A 27220-nucleotide genomic window follows, 5' to 3' on the forward strand; every position below is an offset into this window, starting at 1 on the left:
TCATTGAGTGAGTTGCCATTTAAGAACACAAGAATACCCTTTGGTGGATTAGACCAAAGATTTGGCTAATCTATCATTTCATTCCCATCAGAGCCAATCAGATAATACTAGGAAACTCAAAAACAAGGTATGGAGTACTTTGCAGCTGGAATTTCATGATCCACAAGCCAGTATTGTATCAGAAAAACTACCAAATCTTTTCAAGGAAATGAAGAGGCAATAATATGGGGCATCCTATGGTTTCTTTTAGTGTCCCCCAATCCCACTCCACATTTAATATATCAATTGCTTGCAGGTTGATTATTTTCAGTGACTAGGAAAGCCAGTCATCTTGAATGTTGTTGTTGGAGGTGATCTCAGCCATTGGTGGGCCTTTTTTCCCTGCAGTGTGTCAGTGCTTTCTATTATGTTCTTCTGTTCCTCCTCATAATAATAAAATACATTTGGATTAAAAGGACCTTGTCTCTTAATATGACGAAACTTGAGCTATTACAGAATTGGTGCATACAGCTTGGATTTAAAATGGAATTCACAGAAAAGCTGCAGATGGCTTTAATGGTGGTGAGGGTGAGAATCTGGAGATATACTTCCTAGCTGGCCATATTTTTATTTTATTTTAGCAATACTTTATTGCTAACTAGCAGTAGAAATAGCTTGTAAAGGTTCATCTTTAGCAGAAAGCAGAAAGTCCATGATAAGACTCAGAGCACATGGATGGAGACTGAAGCCTGAGCACACATAATTTGGATGTAGAGTCAATCTTCTTCAACCAAATGTTTTCCAGATTTATTGGACTCTTAATTCCCATTATCACAGCCAGTATAGATTTAAGGCTAGTAAAACCAGATGGTTAAGAAACAAGACAAACAAAACTAATTTACTGGAGGGTCATAGCACAAAATCAGGTCCTCCTGAGGGACCTGATATCTAGGCAGTGATAGCATAGCTGAATAGCTCCATCCTGGACTACAGATTTCTTATAGATTTAAGATTATAGATATGACAATGTGGTCAAATGTCATCCAATTAAAATGGAACTAGAGATATGCACAAAGCATCAGAAGATACTCAGGACACTCAGGATCATGTGTAAGTCAAGGACAAGGTTTGAACTACTGTTTTATAGAAACACAATTAACACAATGTTAGGATGCACATTGATGCCTGCAAAGCTTTGGTTGCAATTTGGAGACTGGACCAGCAGAAAAGGGATTCCAGGAACTAAGAGAATGTATAAGGGTACTACTGTAGTTGAGCATACCTGTGGGACTTGCTCATAGTTCTGATGGGTTGGGAAAAGCAGGATAACCAAACCTTCTTCTCAGCATTTATGAAGCATCTGGAGGAGAATACTCCCTCAGAGCAAACCCGTAAGACACCCCTAAACTCTCATCTCCATAATTCTGTGTATCCCAGGACTCCTTTTATACTTTAGTACATGTTTCTCTTGCTGCCCACGTTTAGCTTCTAGCAATTTAAGGTAATTGGGACACCCAGTGCATTAGGACAGATGCCTTGAGCATTGTACTTAAAAGCTGTTGATGTTCATATCTTCCAGGAATTTCACTTCAGTCTTTTAAAAATTAGCTTATATGGCTGGGCAATGTTACATCAATTTCCTTTTGCATAGCTTGCCACCAAATTGCCTACTTCTTTCTATTACACAAGATGGTTTCTAAGAGCTGCTATACACAATGGGTGGGCTTAAGTGGTGTACCATCAGACACTACCACTACAAGTAAAGGATTACAGTACTTCTTCTAACGGTTCCCATATTACAAACAAAATCTGTTCCATTAACTTGTTAAAAAGTTTCTTCCTCTTTATCATAAGCTCCTATTTATTACAAGCAGGTAAGACCAGGGACGCAGTGGCTCAGTGGGTTAGGACGCTGAGCTTGTCGATCAGAAGGTCGGCAGTTTGGCGGGTCGAATCCCGAGTGCCGCGTAACAGAGTGAGCGCCTGTTACTCGTCCCAGCTTCTGCCCACCTAGCAGTTCGAAAGCACGTAAAAATGCAAGTAGAAAAATAGGGACCACTACGGTGGGAAGGTAACAGCGTTCCGTGCGCCTTTGGCATCTAGTCATGCCGGCCACATGACCACGGAGACGTCCTTGGACAAGCGCTGGCTCTTCGGCTTTGAAACGGAGATGAGCACCGGCCCCTAGAGTCGGAAACGACTAGCACGCATGTGCAGGGAACCTTTACCTTTACCTTTTAGGTAAGACCATTGCAATACTAAAAATACTTCACATTGAAAATCTACATCCTAAGCTACTCTCCAGAGAAAAAAACCGCACTCAGTGCTTATTGGTTTCTCTTCCATGCACATGATAACATTGGTCAAGGCAGCAGGTGAGATTCTTTTCTTGGCAATTCTTGACTGAATAACCATGGAAGAGCATTTTTAGTTTGCCTCTGGAAACAGAGGTGGGCTTTAGGTTATTCTCAAATGTTCGCCTCTGGGAATTACTGTATTCACTGGGTAAATCACCAAACTTTAAGTAGTTTATATGCCTGTGATGCTTCAAAAACAGTTTGGGAAGTATTTTGGATCCCACCTGAGCTCAGCACCTCTCTGTTATAAAAGCAAGTAACAAAAGTGGATTCAAATAGTTAATATTTTTCAGTTGAAAGATTGCTATTCAGTGATGGACAAGGGAAGAGAGAGAAACAAAAGTATTTAAATTTTCTTCAAATGAGTCATTTCCAAGATTAAACAAATATGATGATTCATAAAACACCAAGAAACATAGCATCTTTTGTTCATTTTACAATCTCATGTTTCACATAATGATTTTACTCAACGTTACCTGGAAGCTTCGGACTTAGGTTCAACATGTCCTCTTTAATTTATTGCTATTGATTTGCATATAAAGTGATTCTCTCAAGGATTCACAACCCGAGGATACAGTATATCTGGGGTTCTTTGTCCTGCTAGCTGCTGTGGGTAGCTAGTCATACAAGCAGTGACATCAATACGCAAACACCTACTTTTTGTACTTAGGTCCCAATGTGGGATGCAAGTAATACATTTCAGGTTTTGTTTCATGGCATCATCACGTGCATTTCATCACTTGCCTTCTTACTTCTGCTGCGGAGACCTATCTTGATCAGCTACCACTACGATCTATCTAGATCCTACATTCAGAAAGAAGATACAATTGCTATCTACAATCAATGCATCTACTTATATGAAATAATACCCAATGTCAGTTCAGAATAGTGCCCTGACTTAGGATTACTACTTCTGCAAAAATGCAGAAAAGATATAGAAATCTCCAACTCTTTGTTGCCATAGTTTTTGCCATCCAGATCTGGTAGTTTTATACCAGATCTGGGGTTTTCAGATCTTATTGAGAAAAGGCAGTCCTTGCGGGATGTAGAATGTCAGACTCTGGAATGTAATATTCTATATCTAACAAAGATCAAAATTATCACTGGGTAAGACTGAAGTACTGTATGCACATTTCAATTTTCAAAATGTTTATAAGAATATTGATTGGACCAAATCAGGACCATGACCAGGAGAAGATACCTGGCAGCCCTTGAAAAGCTACTAAAATTATCTCCTTTGGCCTCAGCATCTTCTTGTTGGAATATAACCAGACTCAGAGTAAAGCAGATGGAGACTTAAGAGGTGATGACAACTTGGCTTCTATGTTTGAAGGCCAAAATGGCTCAGTTTCTTTTTTCTGCCTTAATTTCATCTTCTGTTGAGAATATTCATGTATCCAAAAGGAGTCATTACTTATGGGTTTACTGAAGCTGCTGGAGAAGGAAAGAATCATTTGGAGCAATACTAAGAAAATATTGAAAGCCTGTGGAAATTAAGAATTCATTCAATGACTGATAAATACAAAATCATTTTCTGCTTCCTAATTTACTGTTTAAAACATTGATCCCCATCTCTCTGTTGATGATCAAGGCAGCACTGAGTAATGAAATGAAAGAGTGTTTTTCAGCAACTTCAGAAAAATGTCCTAAGACCTAAGTAATGATAATGATCATGGTAATGGATGGAGATGTAGGCAGATTCACTGATTCTTTTTTCATCAGAGAGCATGGCAAGGTATAAAAAAGTCATGAGAATGAGATGGAATTTTTCCTGTAAGAGCTGCCTCCTCGCAATTTTCTGACATACAATTGCACAGCAGGTCCTATTCAGCTTCTTAGATAGCCTATGAAACTTTCTGGTTTGGCATCAATTCGCTCCCCACTAAAATCAAAAACCTATTGACAAAATCTGAAAGGAGGAGAAATGAAGAACTTAAGGGACGTGGACTAAGGAAGTACCCTGCCAATATTTGGGGCCTTTTTTCCCCCCTATGCCATTTGCTTATTCCTCCTGTGATAGTATAAGCATTTAGCCTCGGGGCTCTGTTAACAGCACTTGTCCAGAATAAGGTGCGTGACTCCTTATGAAATAAAATGAAATGAACTTTTATTGTCAAAGTACCACTATGTGTACATTGAGATTAGCTGAGCCTCCCTTTGTGCTCCCACCCCCCCAACACACAGTGACAACAAAACCTCCATCTTACTACACCATGTGAACCAACTACACCACACACCGGCCTCCCAAGTCAATTCTGCATAAAATTCACAAAAGTTCACAAAAGTTATTTCTCATTCAAAAGCCTAACAGCCCACGGACAGAAGCTGTTTTTCAGCCTGTTGGTGCGGCTGGCTATACTCCTATATCTCCTACCCGATGGTAGGAGAGTAAATTGTCTCACTAAATTGCATTTGTACTCTTTTGGAAATTAGAGAGAAGTAGTTCATTTTCTGGGAAGAATCTCCACACCCTCATCTTCCCCCCTGCTTTCCTCCCAGGAGGCAAACAGAGAAAGGAACCTAGACCTCCTACAGCAGCCAAGGATTTATCTGTGCCTGAAAATTTGGCAGCCCTCAAAGCACTTTGTTAAAACTGAAATGAGCTGTCATTTTCCAGCTTCCTCCTGCCAGTGCCAAATGCTTTCTGACAGCCCATTTAAAACTCAAAGCACTTTCATTTACACTCTGCAATAACTGCTGACCACGACGGCAGGAGGTGGAGGAACCCAAAAGTTGTATAGAAGGGATGGATCTCTATGCCTCCAATCTTCTGAAAAACAGGGCACGCTGCAACACTATTGCTAGCCTGTCTAATCCTGGTTGGGTTCCTTTGTAAAGATAATCATGCATGACCTTCTGGGTGCAGTTCCTGTCTCTCACCACTGCTCACCACCACTCACCTTCTCCCCAAACTCTAAAGACCACAACTCAAACTAGAGGAAGGCATGTTAAAGTCTATTGAACTTGACAAACTTAAGCCAAATGTTCTCGCTGGATCATAACCACACCGCTGAATTCAGTTCTGTGGAAAGATATGGCATGAATTTTGGACAAGAGAGAACTATGGAAGGGACAAAGGAGAGCCTACCTAATTACTACTTTTCCCATTTCACCTACAACATGCTATAGCATAGAATAGCACATACAGTATATCAAGGAGACTGCACCCATCCATCAGCCCAAAGTGACAGCCGATGGCACCTATAAAATAGGAGATACAATCTGCTTTTTTAAGAAGAAAAGTGAAACGTTAGGCCTTATCCACTGGTTATATTGGTATTTTATTTATTTTTAATTTCCATAGCTGCCTCTATCAACACTTGGTGGCACGTATCATAAAACATAAAAACAATGACAATAGCACAAAATAAATATACACGACACCAAATAAAACTGCTACTATGGATGTTAATACAGCCAGGCAATGGGGCCCTTAATATACAGGGCTGGGCATAAAACCAAGTACTCACAGCCTTGTGAAAAGCCAAAAGCCCAGGGGTCATCCTGATATCTGAAGGGAGAATATTCCAGAGGGCAGGGGAGAATATAGCAGAGGAAAAAGCCTCCTGGTTCCTGTCAGTCAACATTTTGGGTATCCTGCTCTGTTGTTTTATCTTTATATCTTTTCTTGCAAGACAGAATTATCCAGGAGTAGCTGTCTAGCTAGAAGTCAATCAGTGAAATTCAAGATAAGGATGTGAACAAACCCAGGGCTGCTTATCCAAGCTCACTGTTTGCATCCATTAAATACGATAATCAAAATTTCAGATTTAATCCAAAGCTTTGGGATTCAACTGTTTCTGAATTCTAAGGGAATAAACTGAAGGTTACGGGAAAAGGCAGAAGTAAAAAAAGTCCCTTATCCACCAGATATTGTTACCTCCCACTATTTGACAATTCAACACAGCACTAGTTCTCTGTACCAAATCTGACTTTCTTAATCTGGTGACCTGCAAACATACACAGAAAAAATCTGATCGTGGAAAAGTATTTTTAATTGAATAGTTAAGGTTTTTTACGTCAGTGTATCAAACTCAATCCCCAGTCTCTAGGATATCTCTAGATCAAGCCACTGAGTAATTGAGCCATCCATTCACTACATAACCTTGAACCCTCAGACAAACATCAAGTACATCCTTCTCTTAGAAGTGTCATGAACATGTTGGGAGAAGAAGAAAAGTTCAATATCTACTTATATAAGCTTAGGTCTGGGCTGAGGGAAATGGCCATAATTTCCCAGACAAACCTACTTTTTGGAGCTGTCAGGGAAACTAAAAAGATCTAAAACAGAATTGCTATATAGTTAGTACACTAATTATAGAGGCCACTCATTCTCTCAATCACTGTATCCAGTGCTGACTGAAGGGTATATGGTGCCCCAAGCCACTCTGACTAATGGCACCACTGAAAATTTGCATTTGCAGAATGATTCTGAAAAAGGGGCAGCGTTGGCGACCTCTAGGCTTTGATATCTGAGGCCTACTTGTTCTTAGCGTAAACTCTGTGGATCCCAGATCTTAATCCTCCTGCTCTCGAGCCTCTCAGCCTGGGATCTCTCTTACTTTGCCTGTCTTTCTACCATAGGAGATGAGCAGTAAAGAGTTAGGGTTCAGAAGGACAATAGTGTGCACTATTGAGAGAACAAATGTGTGCATGTAAGAGTTTCTGCAGGCATAAAAGTTCCCATATGACCTTGGCCTTTGTGACTTGGCCATGAATTCATTCAACCTAACCTATCTCACAAAAATATTGCCATGAGGAGAGTGTGCAAGAAGACCCACCTGCTCTATAAAGTTGTCTTGGATGCCTAGATAATAAGTGGTCTATATATGGAGAAAAATACATTTTTTACAATGCAGTCATTAGACCAAAAGGACTTCAACTTCTACTTTTTAGATATAGTAATGCTATGTATTTGAGTACTTCTGTTTTAAGGGTACTTCAATATAAATGTAATGAACTGTGACCTCCACTTCACTGGATTCCATTAGAAGCTCCCCAGAGTACATACTGCACTGGAGTTGAGTATGGCCTAGCTTTTAGGAACAGCTGGAGTGAGAAGGAACATTCTTTTGAAGTTCAATTTTAATTCATTGTAAACATTCCCCTTACCTCTTGTGTAATAATCCATCTTGCTAATATATCACTTGTTAGCAATCCTGGAAACTTTAGATGTTTTTCCCCCTCTTTTTTTGCTGCTAATGCACCACAGTGTGTTATGAGTCTTAGTAACTTCCAAGCATGGTACACAGGGCTTTTTTTTCCTCATAAAACGCTCAGAACGGAGTTCCGGCACCTTTTTTGGATGGAACCTTGTAGGATAGGCAAGTGTGTGTGTGTTCCGGCACCTTTTTCTTTTACAAAAAAAGCACTGATGCTACACTTTCACTTCCAAAAAATCCCAGCAACTATACACAACACACCTGAAAGAGGTCAGGTTAGAGACCATAGTGATAGACCTGTAGGAGCATAAACGTGCACTCTGCATTAGAAAAGATGGCTGATTGGTAAAGGTCCTGATCACTCAGAGTGAATACTGAAAGAGTTTAAAATGCTATACCACCTACCATCCCAAGCATTGCAAACAAGCAATGATTTGCAAGTCATACCGTTTCCTCTTCCTACTCCTCCTCTTCCCCCTACGTCTGAACTAAAATTCCAACTCATGCAGATGAAATAAATTAAATAACACAATGGTTACAGTCAGAAGATATCAACATCTGTATTTCCATCTAGACTCTTACCATATTGTGAGAGCTGGTACGATGTAGTGTTTAAGGTAGCATGCTAGAAACCAGGAGGTTGTGAGTTCTAGGCATGAAAGCTGGCTGGGTGACTTTAGGTCAGTCACTCTCTCAGCCGAACCCACCTCACAGGCTTGCAGAAAGAAAAACAGTGTTAGATATTTCACCGCCTTATTTACAAAAGTAATAAAGATGGGATAATAAGTAAGTCAGCAAATAAACAAGCACACAAATGGGAAGGCAATCAGGAAGATTCCTTCGTCATATGAATCTAAATAGGCCTCTGCAAAAACATATTTGTATTTCTAGAAGTTTAAAACATTAACTGTTTTTCAAGGTGAAATGTCTCGCCCTGAAAAGATGAATTCTAATAACACATGTATTCAAAACATTTAAATTAGATATAACTTATGTATCATAAAAACAGCAAAACCAAAAAAACTAAGGATAAAGTAGCAGCAGGCTCAAAACATAATTAAGAAAGCACACTAAAACTAAAAATATGCATTTCAAAACAAACATATCTTGAACAATCTCCAGAAGGCCAGCAAAGACAGAGCCTTGTATATGTCCTGGAACAAGGCATTCCAAAGATATGGGGCCAGTATAGAAAAGGCCTTGTCCTAAAAACTCAATCATTTCACAGTTCCTATTGAAAGATCACAGAGCAAGGTTGTAGAGGTTGACCTGAATTCTGGGGCTTATTTTGCTAACTTGGTCCCAGATCATCAGGGTTTAAGAGCCAATAGATCACCATAAAATGGGGCTAGCAATAACTAAGAAACCAACACAGCTGGTGCAAAATAGGAATAACATGATCCAGACACATAGCTTCTACAAATCTTTTGGCTGCTGTTTCCTACACTAATTGGAGTTTTTGATAGGATATAGAAGCTGAAAAGTATTCTTAAGAGCAGACAACAGACCAGCTACAGGCCTGCTTAGTTCTTACTAACGTTTGCCCTTTAAATCACTTCCATGCTGGTTTCCATTCTTGATGTTTCAAAATTGGCTTGAAGCTGATCTGATTTTTACTTATGTCAGTCACAGAACATGGAGAACACACATGAGCCAATCAGTGCATTACTATCACCCTTGTCCAAAAGTATTTTGCTTATGAACTATTTTGAGCACCTGACCATAAGTTTGTCTGGTTATACACAGGACTAAGTTTTGGGATTAGGAAAATAAATATAATTTTACAGAAGTTCCCTCAAACCAATAAAAAAGTAGGATATAAAAATATTCAGGATAAATTTGAGCATATTAAAAATGATTAGCTTTCCCTTGGGATTGCTAATTTGTTCAACAAGATGCCAGGATGGATGTAGTGCAACTGTACTTACTTTTAAATATTCTGTGCTAGTTCTGAAAGCAAGATTTCTTTTTTGTTCAATTAAAAAAAATCCATTAACCAAAGTCTACAGTATAAGCTATTTAAGATCTGCCATTAAGGTGCTGATAATCTTTGAAGAGGAAGAGTAACAAAATAAAAATAGGTTTAAAACGCAGGATACAACCTCACTAAATCTTTTGAAAGATAACAAATAGTGATTTAACAATTGTAGATGAATTGCTACATTATGACAGGGAAATGACTAGTTACCTGCCAGTGCTACAGCCTGAAAGAGGTAAAGTCTCCTTTGAGTTTAATTCAACTCCTTGATGAGTTCATGGAGATGATAATGGATGATGATGATGATGATGATGATGATGTAATCCATTCAGTCGTGTTTGACTCTTCAGTGACTCTATGGGCCAGGTCTCTCCACATTTTCCATTCTTGCACTTCTTCTATGCTCTGGCTAGTGTCATTTTTGTGTGTCATTTTGGTGTCCCGCCACTGTGTTCTTTAGTGGCCCGGTTTCCTTTTGCCACTAACTCTTCCAAACTTAATTGCTGTCTCCAATAAATTCCCCCGCATGACATGGCCAAACTGAGATACCTTTGCATTTTTTCTAGGCAACAATCCTGAAATGGTTTGCCAGTGTCTTTTTTCAGCAAGTGGCTGTCCAGTCTCTTCTTAGAAACCTCCAGTGATGAAGCACCTACAACTTCTGAAAGCAAGCCATTCCACTTCTGTAATTGTTCTGTTAGGAAGTTTCTTCTTGGTTCTAGATTGCTTCTCTCCTTGATTAGTTTCTAATCTTCTTGTCCTGCCTTCTGGTCCTTTGGAAAATAGGTTGACCCCCTCTTCTTTGTGGCAGCCCCAAATATTGGAACACTGCTATGTCACCCCTAGTTCTTCTTTTCTCCAGACTAGCCATACCCAATTCCTGCAACCATTCTTTGTTTTAGTCTCCATGCTTTTAATCATCTTAGTTGCTCTTCTCTGCACTCTTTCCAAAGTCTCAAATCTTTTTTATAATGTGGTAACCAAAACTGGATGCAGTATTCCGTGGTCTTACTGAGGCTTTATATAGTGGTATTAATATTTCACGTGATCGTGACTCTATCTCTGTTTATGCAGCCAAGGATTGCATTGACCTTTTTGGCTGCTTCCACACCCTACAGGTATAACTCTGCTCATCAGCGACTGTCAGCTAGGAGCTACCATTAAACTGGAGGAGGAATTGTCCAAATGAAATCCTCTTCTGCACACATGCAAGTGACATATTGAAAATGATGCAAAACTACTGAGTAGTTTGCAGCCTATGAACATACTGCATTGAGTAAGACTTGTATTGTGACCTAAATCTGCCTGACACCACTTCACCCATAGTAGGATCTTCGGTTCACTATGCTGGGAGCTTAGTTTTCTCACATTTCTGCACTGCACGGGGATCAGATATCATTTTTTGTTGTTGTTGTTGTTGTTAGTTGCGAAGTCGTGTCCGACCCATCGTGACCCTATGGACAATGTTCCTCCAGGCTTTCCTGTCCTCTACCATCTTCTGGAGTCCATCTAAGCTCACGCTTACTGCTTCAGTAACTCCATCCAGCCACCTCATTCTCTGTCGTCCCCTTCTTCTATTGCCCTCAATCTTTCCCAGCATTAGGCTCTTCTCCAGTGAGTCCTTCCTTCTCATTAGGTGGCCAAAGTATTTGAGTTTTAGCTTCAGGATCTGGCCTTCTAAAGAGCAGTCAGGGTTGATCTCCTCTAGGACTGACCGGTTTGATCGCCTTGCAGTCCAAGGGACTCGCAGGAGTCTTCTCCAGCACCATAGTTCAAAGGCTTCAATTCTTTGGCGCTCAGCCTTTCTTATGGTCCAGCTTTCACTGCCATACATTGCAACTGGGAAGACCATAGCCTTGACTATACGCACTTTTGTTGACAGGGTGATGTCTCTGCTTTTTAGTGTGCTGTCTAGATTTGCCATGGCTTTCCTCCCGAGGAGCAAGCGTCTTTTAATTTCTTGGCTGGAGTCCCCATCTGCAGTGATCTTGGAGCCCAGGAAAATAAAATCTGTCACTACCTCCATTTCTTCCCCATCTATTTGCCAGGAATTGAGAGGGCCGGATGCCATGATCTTGGTTTTCTTAATGTTTAGTTTCAACCCAAGTTTTGCACTCTCCTTCTTCACTCGCAACAAGAGGCTCTTTAGTTCCTCTTCACTTTCTGCCATTAGAGTGGTATCATCTGCATATCTTAGGTTGTTGATGTTTCTTCCGGCAATCTTAATTCCAACTTTTGATTCATCTAGCCCTGCCTTTCTCATGATGTGCTCTGCATATAAGTTAAATAGGCAAGGTGACAGTATACAGCCTTGCCGGACTCCTTTCCCAATTTTGAACCAATCAGTGGTTCCGTGTCCAGTTCTCACTGTTGCTTCTTGGCCCGCATATAGGTTTCTCAAGAGACAAATAAGATGGTCTGGTATCCCCATCTCTTTAAGGACTTGCCACAGTTTGTTATGATCCACACAATCAAAGGCTTTAGCATAGTCAATGAAGCAGAAGTAGATGTTTTTCTGGAACTCTCTAGCTTTCTCCATGATCCAGCGTATGTTAGCAATTTGATCTCTAGTTCCTCTGCCTCTTCGAAATCCTGCCTGTACTTCTGGTAGTTCTCGATCCACATACTGCTGGAGTCTAGCTTGTAGAATTTTAAGCATAACTTTACTAGCATGAGAAATGAGTGCAATGGTGCGATAGTTTGAACATTCTTTGGCACTGCCTTTCTTTGGAATGGGAATGTAAACTGATCTTTTCCAATCCTGTGGCCACTGTTGAGTTTTCCAAATTTGCTGGCAAATTGAGTGTAGCACTTTTACTGCATCGTCTTTTAAGATTTTGAATAGCTCAGCTGGAATACTGTCACCTCCACTAGCTTTATTGTTGCTCAGCTTTTCTAAGGCCCACTTCACTTCACATCCTAGGATGTCTGGCTCGAGGTCAGTGACCACCTCATTGTGATTATCAGGGATGTTAAGCTCATTCTTGTATAGTTCTTCTGTGTAATTTTTCCACCTCTTCTTAATCTCTTCTGCCTCTGTTAGGTCCCTGCCATTTTGGTCCTTTATCATGCCCATTTTTGCATGAAACGTTCCTTTCATCTCTCCAATTTTCTTGAAAAGATCTCTGGTCCTCCCTATTCTATTGTTTTCTTCTATTTCTTTGCATTGTTCATTTAAGAAGACATTCTTATCTCTTCTAGCTATTCTTTGGAATTCTGCATTTAATTGGGCGTGTCATTATTTAGTGTTCCATTATTCTTCAGTCATCCTCATCATTTTAGCTATTGTCTATCCACTGTAGGATGAAGTCCTCTTCCGCATGTTTAACATCAATATGGTCCTGAGCTTTCTTTTGCCAATTGGGCCTGCAATACTTGCTGATGTCATTGATGCATCTTGTTTTAGGTCTCTTTATTCTTCAATAGATTGGTTTTTTCCAAAGCGACATGTTGTTTGTAACAGTTTTATTACACATGAATAAAGATCTATCATTTTTATTAAACCATTTATAAGCATCACTGCAACTTTAAGGGTGATCTGCAGAATATCCAGTGTCAAAACCGAAAAAGCTTCTTGGATGACAAGCGAAATGTCAAGGAATAACAAAGTCCAGTTGCCTTTTGAAAAAAAGCACCTTTGGGACAACCATGACCTGGATGACTGAGAATCTCCATAGACATCCAGTGACAACAAATTCTACAAGTTTTGTTTTAAATCATTTGGATCAGGTATGTATATATGTATGTATGTATGTATGTATGTATGTATTATTTCCAATGATTTCCATTTGCACGGCTGCCCATCTCAAGTTCATGTTTCTGGGTGGCTAACAGTGCTAAACTCTAAAAAGCATTTTAAAAAAAACCCAGAAAGCAAAAAAAAAAAACAGCAACCAGGGTAAAAACAAACCATCAATCACAATTAGCTAAGCCAAAACACAGGCTCAGTCCCACCTTCTGTCTCCCAGTCCTGGTAACAGAGCTACAACTTTAAGACCTTACAGAAGGCTAACAGGATTGCAGCCAATCTAATCTCTGGTCCATGCAAAGAGGATAAAACACACCTTTTTTAAAAAAAAGTCTGAAGCCATTTTTGTAAGTATCAGCTTATATAGCAAAAAAAACCAACAAACCAACCCCAAAACCTGGGTGAGTAAATCTTAGAAACTTACATCACCAAAAAGCACCTCTCTCATTGTTTATGCAAATATAGACACAATTCCCAAATTTCTTGGTTAATGGAATATCAGTCTGCTGATATCATTCTACCTTAAATTCAGTTTTTAAGGCTAAATATTTTAGTATATACTGTATGTAGTCCTTGACTTATACAACCATTCGTTTAGTGACCATTTGAAATTACAACAGCACTGAAAAAAAATGACAGGACCATTTTTCATACTAATGGCCATTGCGGCATCCCCATGGTCATGTGATCAGAATTTGGATGCTTGGCAACTGGCATCTATTTACGACTGTTGCAATGTCCAGGAGTCATGTGATCACCTTTTGTGACCCTCTGACAAGAAAATCAACAGAGAAGCCAGATTCGTTTAACAGCCATGTTATTGACTTAACTTCATTGATTCATTGATTCACTTAAGTGTCAAGAAAGATCGTAAAATGGGGTAAAACTCACTGAATAACTGTCTTGTTTAGCAGTGGAAATTTTGAGCTCATTTGTGGACATAAGTCAAGGACTACCTGCATATGGTATTTCAGAAATCTTAAAATAACTGTGCAAGAATGACATTTTGTCCATGAAGATTTTCAGTTATCCAGGTAGAGTTGTCTGGAAGTTGAGACATAATTGGACTTCTCTTTTTTGGTTTGAAACCTTTCGCTGCTTCGTTTCAAACCAAAAAAGAACTGAGTCCAGGGATGACTTCAGTAAGAAAATGTCCTGTAATTGAGCACCATCTAATGACCAAAAGCTGGAACAAAAGCTTTGGACCAGAGCAATGGAAAGTCTGCTTAGAAGCTTTTTCTGAGCTGGTATTATTTAGAGGAAAAAAATAATAAAAATGGGAAAGCATTTCTGTTTGAAACACAAGATGCAATCTTAAACTTTTTAAAACGTAGCACCCTGTACTGTAATTTGTAGATGAGTTGCCACTTCAGAGGCAATGAGAGACAGGGGAAGCAACCAGCTACTTTTCAGTGCTGCAACCTAATAGATGTTAAGACTTCTTTTGGTTCAACCTGACACTATTTCTCTAAAACAACTGCTGTAGTCTGCTTAAAACTTACAAATACAGCACAATATCCACGTATTTATACATGATCAGTGACACCTACCAATGCCTGATATTATATTGACTAATTCCCTATCAAATGCAGCCCCTTTTCAGTCCTGTAAAATTTTCCCTATAAAATGCATCCTTTTTTTTCAGTCCTATAACTGAAAAGGGGCTGCATTTAATAGCATGATCCCGAGCAAGGGGAACCACAGAATTATACTGCAAATATGGGAGTATTGTAACACCTCAATATTTTTTCAATTTTTCTCCTACGTCAAAAAATTGTGAAAAACCACAATATATGGCTGGGGGAGAAACTGATGCAATAGTTTCACTAGATGTCTGTAGAATTCAAAGTGGTGAAAACAAATGTCTTAATTCCAATAAATTTGGGACCAGGCTATTTGAAATATTTATTTATCATATACTGACAAATTACTCATCACAAAGGCTTATGGTGGACAACGGCCATTGGAAAAACCTAACCTCTCTGCAATTATTCATAAAACCAAAACATGTAATAAAACAAAAAGTGATCTGAATAAAATCAATAAACAAGTGGGTAATAACAACAACTTGTTCACTCCACATAAATCTGTTTAGGCTTCTTCGTATCTAACCTTCCTGGAATGTTTGCTTTTTTTCAGCCTCTGACAATTATTCATCAAGCAAGATTAGCACAATTTCTATATTTTCCCACAATTATTGGGATGCCAAACATGGTCATTCAGTAGATTGTTGGAATGAGATACATGTAATTTAAGTATAAACTGAATAGCTTGTTGATTACAGATAGAACAGTGACTGGCTTGAAAACCATGTTCTTGTTAGTTGCGAAGTCGTGTCCGACCCATCGCGACCCCATGGACGACGTTCCTCCAGGCCTTCCTGTCCTCTACCATCTTCTGGAGTCCATTTAAGCTCATGCCTACTGCTTCAGTGACTCCATCCAGCCACCTCATTCTCTGTCGTCCCCTTCTTCTATTGCCCTCAATCTTTCCCAGCATTAGGCTCTTCTCCAGTGAGTCCTTCCTTCTCATTAGGTGGCCAAAGTATTTGAGTTTTAGCTTCAGGATCTGGCCTTCTAAAGAGCAGTCAGGGTTGATCTCCTCTAGGACTGACTGGTTTGAACGCCTTGCAGTCCAAGGGACTCGCCAACACCATAGTTCAAAGGCCTCAATTCTTTGGCGCTCAGCCTTTCTTGTGGTCCAACTTTCACAGCCATACATTGCAACTGGGAAGACCATAGCCTTGACTATACGCACTTTTGTTGACAGGGTGATGTCTCTGCTTTTTAGTGTGCTGTCTAGATTTGCCATGGCTTTCCTCCCCAGGAGCAAGTGACTTTTAATTTCTTGGCTGGAGTCCCCATCTGCGGTGATCTTGTAGCCCAGGAAAATAAAATCTGTCACTACCTCCATTTCTTCCCCATCTATTTGCCAGGAATTGAGAGGGCCAGATGCTATGATCTTGGTCTTCTTAATGCTAAGTTTCAAGCCAACTTTTGCAATCTCCTTCGTCACCCGCAACAAGAGGCTCTTTAGTTCCTCTTCACTTTCTGCCATTAGAGTGGTATCATCTGCATATCTTAGGTTGTTATTTCTCCAGGCAATCTTAATTCCAACTTTTGATTCATCTAGCCCTGCCTTTCTCATGATGTGCTCTGCATATAAGTTAAATATGCAGGGCGACAGTATACAGCCTTGCTGGACTCCTTTCCCAATTTTGAACCAATCAGTGGTTCCATGTCCAGTTCTCACTGTTGCTTCTTGACCCGCATATAGGTTTCTCAAGAGACTAATAAGATGGACTGGTACTCCTATCTCTTTAAGCACTTGCCAAAGTTTGTTGTGATCCACACAATCAAAGGCTTTTGCATAGTCAATGAAGCAGAAGTAGATGTTTTTCTGAAACTCCCTAGCTTTCTCCATGATCCAGCGTAGATTGGCAATTTGATCTCTAGTTCCTCTGCCTCTTCGAAATCCTGCCTGTACTTCTGGTAGTTCTCAATCCACATACTGCTGGAGTCTAGCTTGTAGGATTTTAAGCATAACTTTACTAGCATGTGAAATGAGTGCAGTGGTGCGATAGTTTGAACATTCTTTGGCACTGCCTTGAAAACCATAGTAAACAAAAATTGGAGGGAAAAACCAAGTGAGAAGTGAAAATGATTCACTCCTTAAACCCATTACTGTACTGTTTAAAATTTTCATTAATGAGAACTGAAAATCCTGGACAGGGACCATTCCTTGGCCTATGGCTGGAAGCCAAAGGAGGGAAATTAATTTGGCCCCCAAGATTGAATTACCATCAAGCATGGTTCCAGATTTGATTAATATCTTCTGTATTAACAGCAATTTTAGACCTGGAGTGAACTTGAAAGTCTAATTATGTTACGACTTAATGTGTTGTGCAAATACTCATTTTTTTCAGGCAGATTTTTGATCTCTAAAGCTGACGTCTACTGAAGTAGGTTTTACTTGGGTAGGCACTATTATTTTTATGGTGTTTCTATTCAATATCTTTTCATATTTAAATCATAAATTCATATTTTATTTGTATTTTATTGATAGTTATTTTTAGAAGTATAAAATACACACACCCTAATAGCACTTGCTGCCTATGTATGAGAAAGGTACTGCAACAGGTGCACAGTTCATTATTTATATATTTCTCATTTCTAGACTGCCTTCAAAGAGGGACTCCATTAGAAATTTCATTAGAAACAGTCAGCAGTTTACGCTGTATAAACAACTCACTCCCACTCACATTGCACATGTGCAGGAAAATATTGAGACTGAATATTTTAACGTGAGTCATTAGAAATGCTGAGAAGACAAAATACTATGTCCGTATTAATTTAAGCTCTTTCCCAGAAAACTCCATACACTTAAAAAAACAACTGAATAACACTGCATGGTTATTACTAAGGCTGGCCCCACACTGCTCATACCCGCACACACGCTACACATATACATTGCAATATCCCAGGTTGCCAAGAACTTAATGCGTATGAATGCCAATACAGGCTAAAGAATTGGCAGCTGTGATTTGACATTGTTGCATTTGCTGTCCTCAACTCTCAATGACTCTGCCAGCCCACAAAAATATGCATACGACTTAAGTAAGACAGTTCACTGATTCTTTGTAAAACCACTATATTAAAGAGTAGAAATGTTAACAGTAGTATACAACAGGAAAAGCAATATATGGGAAAAAGTCATGGCATAAATTGCCTAAATTTCAATTGGGCTTTAAATTATAATTTAGGCTCAAATTATAAGATTTTTTTTAGCTACTGTCCAGTTAACTAGATGAACATTAAAGTCTTTTGAGAATCTTTCATGCTGACTTTTGTGATATCTTCATCTTCCTAAAGTTAGGGAAGAAATATCCACCAGAGGCAGCTAATCGTGCAGATGCTCCCAAGGCAACAGTTGGACTGCATGGAACACAGAATTTTGAAGAGCTCTGAAGCTCAGCAGTAAAGACTAAGGCATTGTGACCAATGGCACAAGGTTCAAAGTAATGATTGGCATTATATACTGAAAGTGTTTGAGTTCCAGGAGCATCATTAATCATCTCTTCTGAAGCAGCTCTTTCTACATAACAAAGAGAAGAAAAAGTGGTCAGAAGTTATTTGCTATAGTGCCTGGATCCAACTGTTTTGCCCTGACCAATCTTACTTTAACTAGTTCAGATTTCCACAATGTAAGCGTAGGTTCTGCTTTCCCACAGCTTCTCCTTAAATCATTCTAATTTTACTTTTGATTAAACAAATATGAAGTCATATAAAATCAACAAAACACAGTTTTCATCATGAACAGGAAGTGCTAACTGAGAAGAGGAAGCTGCTCTCATGTCCCTAAAGGAAATCTGTCTAGACTGCATGATGATTTCTTATCTGAAACATGATCAATAGAATCTCTGTGTAAATCAATAGTCAATATTTCCCTATTTTTCACCCATAGCTCCCCCATATTTTCCCTTAAATGTTAACCCTTTCAGAATCAGTATGTCCCATACTATTCTGGTTAACCACCAATCCTGGTATCTCAGAATTTAGTTCTTCTAGGATTCAACAGAGACCTTTTATGGTTGAAAAGCTGATGATTTTGTAATCTCTACTGAATCTGATTTTGTAATATCAGCTTAGCTACAAATCCATTTTAAAAGGCTATGACATTTTGGCAACAAATTTACTAACACTATAGTAACAGCAAAGTTAGCATCATTAGAAGACCAATGCATACATATATACCATGCAACAGAGATGTTGATGGAAGAAGCTGGGAATGGGAAGGAGACGATTTGTTTACATCTGATTCATTTTGACTCAGCTTTTCTGATTTCTTGGAATGAATGATGGAAACATAAAATTCTTCTAATGTTTGTGACAAAGAATCAGGTATATCTCCAACAGAGGATTCTATCTGCAGTCAAGTGAAAAAAGAAACCTGCTTTAAAACACAGGATATCCATATGATTGACATTGTTGCAATTAAAAAAAAACATTTGAAGCATAGGCTTCATGTGGCATAGGTGACGGTCACATAACTTTGGAATGGCAAATATGGCGAAGATCTGAAAAGTCTAACAATACACCTATATTTTGCATATCTTATAACAATCGCTGTAGTCTGTGGAGTATAGTTACCTAGTTGGATAATGAAATGTCTGCAACCAAACAAGCTCAGAAAGTACCAAGGCCTCCACAGTTTAACCCTGAGCTATATATATTTTCTTCTTTTGGAACTGCTATAGAACATACATCTGTCCAGCCTAATAAAATATTTTCTCCTAAATAGAAACAGTACAAATCAATTACCTTTATTTCTGCTGTCGAGCTCAGAATTTCATTTGGTGGTTCCAGACTTGGATGATCTGCTGACTCAATGGCACTGGATGCATCTCTGTTCTGCCAGAGGAATTAGATTTATTACAAGGAGAAAATGAACTTCCTCCACCCCTTAAGTCTTGGAATTGCCTGAGACTCAAGCACTATGGTAGCAGCAGTGAGGGTAGCAATCTACTTAGTTAAGTAGGGTTAAACAGAACAGTTATTTGCATTCTTTAGTTAAGAAAATAGAAATCAATTGAAATGTTTTGGTGTTGAGAACTCTTCTGGAAGCTGTGAAATTCACAAAAGCAGTGTAAAAGAGACATTCACAAACTTTTTAGTAGTAAACTTTAATGTAGTATTTTTGTTAAATCGGGGTGGGAAAGCTTATAACTATTTGCAGACCCATTATGTAAAGGGGAAGAAAAAATATCAGTTTTTCTTTTTTTTTCCCTCAGCATCCAGCTGGGGTGGATTCTATATGTTTAATGTTAAATTTATTTGATATTTGGGTCATTTTTTTCTCTTTTGTACAATTTTTTTTATTTCTTTTTTGTTGTTGTTAGTGTTCGATGTATGTTTTTTCTGTTTTTTATTTTATTCTTGTTGCTAAAATAATATATACCATATTTTTCCGTTTATAAGACGCTATTTTTTCCTGCAAATACCCTTTTCAAAAATCAGGTGCGTCTTATACAAGTGCAGCGTCTTATACACGGAAAAATAATGGTAACCTGCACAGCCCAGGGCATGCCTGTGTGGGTTGCCATGCTGCCTGGTGCAGGTGTCAAGCCCCTGTGGGCTTGCCACTAATGGGAAGGGTGTGGGGGGAGGGGGCAAGATCGTCGGCTGGCCAAACCTCCGAATTTGCCGGCTCAGCTGATCGGTGCAGAAAAACTCACATGCCAGAGCTTCTTATACAAGGGTGCATCTTATAGACGGAAAAATACGGTATATTTCCACATACACGCGCACACACCTGGACTGTTTTTTCCTCAAGTGAGGAAGACCAGATGACTGAAAATAAATATGTTTCTTCCAACCACCCCCACCCACATCCTGTCAGAACGGATGAAGTTTTTTGAATGAGAAGCAAAATGTCTTTTTCTTCCTCAAGGAAAAAACAGTCCAGTTGCCTTTTGAAAAAGCACCTTTGAGACAACTATGACCTGGATGACTGAAAATCTTCACAGACATGTACTGTGTCTCTTTTTAATGCTTGTGACCAAAACGGACTTTTGGGATCATAACTTGTTTGTAAGAAGAACATATCTGTAAAGCTTTGTATTCCTTACTGAAGGCAAGAGTAATTAAAACTTTAACTATATAAATGCTTGTCAGTCTGCTTTTGTCACAGGTCACTCCTCAAACACTCTTAAATCTATTAATATACCAAACGTGATGCTCTTGTGAGAAAAGCAAGTTATACCATCATGCATTTTAGGTTTCCCAATTGGCAAAGTGAATTTAGTAAAGAAGCTTTAAAAAAGGGATTTTATTATTTTGAACTTCATTTTTTTTCCAAATAGGAAAATGGTATTAGAGGAGGGTTAAGTTTCTGGAAATTTACATTTTCTTCAATTTAGGGATGAGGTGGAGATAATCTGGGAATGTGGTGACACTTGTTTTGAACAAGATTTCACCCCATTAGACAAATCCAACTGGTAGGCTATGATACTCCTTTGAACACAGTTGCTGTTTGTATCAGAGGTCATCAATGATTAAGATTCCTTTTTAACTACTTTTGACTTTGTTCTCAGCAATACTCCTTCCTGAAGAAGTGAGACCAATTTCTTTTTTTTTTATTTTTTTTTATTAAAGAGTTTTACAAAAACAAAATTTTACAATATATCCCCAAATCCCTCCCACCCCAAACCCGCCCACTTCCCCCCCCCACTTCCCAGAGCTAAATACAGGATTATAGTTACAATAATCATATTCTAAATAAAAATTATGCATAATATACAATTAATCAAATTCACAATGTGCTTTAACTCCCCTTTAATATAACTACAAACAACGTGCCAATAACAATATCCCACTAAAATCTACTCATAAGCTAAATGGAACTTTTTAGTGCCATATTTGTTCTGAATATAATATTTGTTCTGAGACCAATTTCTCCATAGCGTCCAAATCTTGATTATTTCATGGGATTCAACATGGGGCTATCTTGGAGATAAGCAATGTCTCCTTCACGTCCAGATCTATTTCTGGGAACTTCATAGATATATCTGTGCAGTCTTTTTGACAACACAACAGTAGAAATAGTTTGCCTTTACTTTCTTCTTAGATGATTCTGGCATCCCAATCTAGCCTAATTTAAACCCAGTCTAAGTACTCTCCAGGCCTGACCCTTCTAACTCCAGAAACAATCAGATAGGCACTGCTAACTGCTGAAGTGTCCTTAAAAAAAGAGGGAGTTTAATAGCCCACTACCATATCAGCAGATACTATGTGAAAACATTCATGTCTGTGTCCTATCCAATCTGGGAAATAAAGTTTCGACAATGTAGCTAAATATCTGCTTCTTTCCGAGCTTGCATACTTCTCTGCGAGACCTTAGCATCTGTTATTTGAACAGAGCTTGTAGGACATTAAGGTTTTTTAGTAGTGGCATTCACGTTATGAAATACAAGTAGGTTGCTTAGTGACTGAAGTTATGGCAGACATCTGTCGCCCCCAAAAGATACTAATGAACCAGATTCAAAGTTCTGACAGCCGGGCATGTCATGTGATCACATTCTGGTCACCCAACAAAGGGCCTGCTTTACAGCTTCCCAGAGTCATGTGACCCAATTCACAACGAATTTTTCCCAGAAACCTGCATTTAATTTGTAGACAATGGGTTTGCTTAACAGACGCAGTGTTTGCTTTATGACCACTGAGTTTAATGACCACTACAAAAAATGTTATAAAATCGGGTTGGTCATGATGACTGGCTTAGCGACTGGCACAATTTATGACAGTAATCCTGGGCTCAATTACGGTTGTAAGTTGGGGAATACATGTACTGTTCCTAAGTACAAACTGAAAGCATTTTAAAGCAGACATTTAAATCATAGCCTTAAGTTTTCCAAAATATTTTGGTATTCTGCTCCATGTGGTATGCTTGCTGGCTTGTAATGATTTTCCAGTCTGTTTTTATTGCCACGCTGTTTCCTTGTTTTAGTAATTTTGTATTTTACCCTTTTTAGTTTCAATCTGTATTTTCACCAATTTAAAGTTTATGCATACAGATAGATTATGGGGTGTTTTTTTTTAAAAAAATCTATATACTACAAACTTTGAATCTTTGGGAGTGAGAGTAATGCATTTCATTTCAACCTTTGGATTAGTAACACTAAAAACCAGTAACAAAATCTACCTTTTGAATCAAACCTTGGTTGTGTTGGACCTCATTTTTGTTGCCTTTGTTACCTGAAGTCTGGTCAGAAACTACCATATCAGAATTTAAATTATCAGAAGTATCCTTATTTTTCTTTTCTTCATAATATATTGAAGGCAACCAGTTCTCATCCCAAATTTCTTGGCATAAATACACTGGCTCCAGGTATGGTACATCAGGATCTAAGGATTGGCTTGCTGTATGCTAGAAAATGTTTACAATACTGTCATTTCAATTATATATTTAATTTCAAGTACAGAATTTTAGAGAATTTGTTCATTAGGAAATCCTGCACAAAATTCCATTTATTAAAAGTAATCCAATCACTTGTAGCCATTTTGTTCAACTCCTACACTGTACAGGGAGTCCTTGCTTACCGACTGCTTGTTCAGCAATCACTCGAAGTTACAAAGGAACTGAAAAAGGAGATTATGAGCAAACTTTGAAGTTGCAACCATCACAGCACCTCCAGAGTCACGTGATTTGACATTTAGGTGCTTGGCAACCAATACATATTTATACTAGTCACAACATTCCACAATCACAAGATCATCATTTGTGACCTGCACAACTTCCAACAAGCAAAGTTAATGGGGAAGCCAACAGGAAGTTACCAATCATGGTCATATGACAGCATGCTTAACAACCATGGGTGATTCACTTAATGGCCACAGCTGGAACTAAGGTCATAAATTGTCATGGTCACAGAAAAGAGTTGCTGATCCCAATTACGGTCAGTAGGTGAGGACTACCTGCATCAACTTTATAATATAGTTTAGTAAGTATCCAATGATTTAAGACACTAAAACATTTTAGTGCTTTATAGTTTCAAAATAAATATGGATGAAATTTGCTGAATAAATACTCCCACATATTCATGTTTAACTTTTTAATCAGAGACTTTACAATATTTTATTCATGGACTTTTCTATTTACTACCTTTTCAATGTATAAATAGAAAATGCTAAATACTGTAGTTGAAACTATCTTTATTTTAAAGTCTTTTTTATGTATGCTTCATTTCCTAATCCCACCGACATATCTGATTATGTAATTTCACATTCATTGTTTTAAAAGTAAAAACACTGAAAATGTCTCAGTAGATGCATTAACATTTGATTGGCAAAGAAATATTTTAAACATTATGAAGAAATATTTACGTAAGATTATCTCATTCCCTCAGTAGTAATATGAACAATAATACTGAAAGCTCTGGATAGGGAGACTAGTAAAATAATGACACTTCATCCATGCAGTGTCTACTTACCAAGGAAATTATGTGGGTGTAGAATATTGTTAGTATACTAGACAGTTGAAGAAGAAAAAGGAGCATTGGAATAATATCTGAAGGACAGTGAAGTCCCCAGCTGTGGGGTGGGCTTTCCCATTTGCAAATGAGTGTATAGTTGGTTTGGGCAGCCGCAAAACACCCATTTACAAGAAAGTAAACTAGAAGGTTACTCCTTCATTACCTCCCTAGGCTGTTCACTACCATACTACTTGTTTTTTTCTCTAGGTAAGTGAATGTACATCTAAACAAAACACTGGATTGCGGCAACCCATTATTTTCATTTTCTAATGCCTCTTGGTCTGAAGCTGGGTCCAGAATAACTATTGGGAACAGAGGTAACGTTGGAGGCTGGTGCTCTGATTTGCATCATGCAAACACTCATTTTAATTTAAAAATATAAGGACAGCTCATGAAGGAAGTTGGATCGATGCTAAGAGATTGTCAGGCGCTACAGTACACAATGCAGGGCATCAAGAAAAGTTTTTTTTTCTGACTATAGAGCACCAATCTGCCTCAACATAGTATTTTTGGGATTCACCCAACCATGTAACCATAGTTACTAGATGCTAGATTAGAAGAAAAACTAACCCTTCCCCACTTTTCTGTGATTTTTTACAGGAACAGAGTAAGCACTAATCAGACACTCAGATTTTCCCACCTGTGAAACTGTTTCATTGTTGCAAATCTCTGAATTTGTTGCTGGGAGGTTTACAAGAAAGTCCTGCTGAAGCAATGGAGTGTCTGCTTCTGTGAAATCAGCCAGCTGGTTTGGGTTTGGTTTCATATACAGTGTAAAAGGATTTAACTCTTTGAAGCCCTGTTAAAGTAAAAATAAAGAAATACTTAATAACTTCCAGTCTGACCTTAGAAACAAGCTGCAACCCTGGATGGTTAATGCTACGTGGGAAAGACCTTGGGACATTGGGCAGAGAGAGGCTGCAAGGGAATGGTCACTTAAGAAATAGTGTAGCCCACAAGTATAGTAGCTGGGGCAAGCGGCTCAGAAGAGAGACTCTGCTGTTTCTTCCACTGCAGAAGAAATGGGGGAGAGGAGGGCTGCATTTTCAGACTTGCATGGTTCGGTTGACGTGGCTTTACAATAAAGTAGAATTAGCTCATCTGGTTGTGATTTTTACCTGGTTTAACGCACAAGGTTGACAGGATGAAACATTACTTGTTTTCATTTGCTGTTTTCTTACAGCTCAGTTTTATGACTTCAGTACTATTTAGATAATGCTACCTGTACCTGAAGGTAAGAGCTATGACCAGAACACTACTTTGTTAATTAGATATCATGCCAACCCATCGATAGGCTTGCTTACCTATTACTGATTTTTGATTTGTAGTTTGATTAGAAAATGGAGTTGTTTTCAAGGTAATTTTATGGAACCTATTTCTATATACCCAGGTTACTTTTTAAAACTTTTTTTTAAGTAGAGAGATAATTGATCCATGTTCAGCTTTTTTTGTATAATTATATTGCTTTAAAAATTATAAGAAATAAACTCCCATTTCCAATATGGATTTCTTTGAAACAATGTCATGATCTTCCTGATTCATTTTTTTTAATTTTCAGTCCAGCTCAAGGCAAGTCTGAGAATTACTTGCCATAATTCAACATTGTAGCCCCACCCCACCCCTTTTACCTTGGAAGGAATGTTCTCCCTACAAATGAGAGCATGGCCCTCTAATTTCAAAACATTGTGCAAATAGACGTCATCATCGGAACTGGTATCACAAAGGAAGAGGTAAAGGACATCATTTATATATTCATCTACCAGTCCCACCAGCAATTTCAGCTCACACAGCCTTCGGAATTCCTTTATAGCACTGACAGACCAATCACCCTTTATGCAGAAAAAAGAGAGGATAAAGCAAAATATAAAATAAATGAAAAGTTTAGATTTAGAATCAGAAAAGCACAAGTTCAAGTATTCTCAGAGTCATGGAAGGCTTTGGGAAAATTTGGAGGAAATAATGTTGTGCTGTGTATGTTGCCTTCAACCCCTGGAGAAAAGGAAAATATAAATTTAATAAATAATCATATTTGCTTTGTTTTACTTGATTTTTTGCCAGTCTGTCTTAAAAATATCAGTTTCAAATTTAACTTCTTCCCTAGTTAATAAATAATCTTTAACTTCTCTTCTCTTCACCTGCTTTTACATTTTCACTGATCTATTCATTCCCTGACTTATTTGATAGTTCCAAGGTTTAAATTCCAATGCTAACATTGCTCTGTAAGTAAGGCAAACCTCTTATTCTTTCCTAATGTTGCAACTTATTTTTTCTTTGAACCTGTTTCAGCAGTTTTGTAAATTATTTAAATCTAAAAAAATCCATACACTAAAATACAAAATAAGCAAAATATTTAAAACAATAAATAACTACATGAAATTATTCCAGAATCTTACTCAGTATTCTCTGCTCTGTTGTTTCTTCCTTCACTCCTCCCATCACTTAATATCAATCCAATTCTTATCCCTTAATCAAGGCAGCTAGCCCAACTCCATCTAGGTTTAGTCACTTTCTATTTTTGTGCTAGAAGTGGGCAGGAGAAAAAATGTTTGTATGTATGTGAGACGACTAGCTGATATAGACAGATGTGGAATCAATTACTTTTTATTTTCATTTATTTAAAAGAATTATCCTGGCCCTGCCCATTTTGGAATGTGACTTCTGATATGCATACAGATATAAATAGATGTCATTCACTGACAGAACAAGGTAGAAATCTCCCCGGTTAATTTAATTTGGCAAGTGTGAGTTGATACAGTAGGCAAAGAAGGCAGTGCATAGGACTTTTTAATCTATGTGTATCATTTTCTTTCCTTCTGTTTTTCTTGAGAGGCATTCTTAAGTTCAGGGTCATCTTCCTTTTCATTAAATAAAGCACAGACTTCTGGATTCAGGGGAGGAATAGATGAACTTTTCAGGAATAGATGAACTTGCTTCAAGATGCAAGTATGTATTTGCTACTGCCTAAAT

At 38.3% G+C, this 27220-nt stretch overlaps 1 protein-coding gene across 1 annotated transcript in view; it reads right to left on the minus strand.

Annotated features, from left to right (window-relative positions):
* Positions 1-17374: 17374 nt before the first annotated feature.
* Positions 17375-27220, minus strand: part of TDRD5 (tudor domain containing 5) — a gene marked incomplete at its 5' end in the record, with an annotated part of 29055 nt that continues 19209 nt past the window's right edge. The window contains 6 exons of the mRNA XM_081322492.1: positions 17375-18318; positions 18978-19149; positions 19545-19634; positions 22924-23148; positions 24894-25052; positions 25882-26082. Of these exons, the coding sequence (XP_081178618.1) occupies positions 18059-18318; positions 18978-19149; positions 19545-19634; positions 22924-23148; positions 24894-25052; positions 25882-26082 (1107 nt within the window). The 3' untranslated portion in view covers positions 17375-18058. The remainder of the gene's footprint in view (positions 18319-18977; positions 19150-19544; positions 19635-22923; positions 23149-24893; positions 25053-25881; positions 26083-27220) is intronic.

The sequence above is a fragment of the Vipera berus genome, assembly GCF_964194415.1.
Source record: "Vipera berus genome assembly, chromosome: 3".
Classification (NCBI taxonomy): domain Eukaryota; kingdom Metazoa; phylum Chordata; class Lepidosauria; order Squamata; family Viperidae; genus Vipera; species Vipera berus.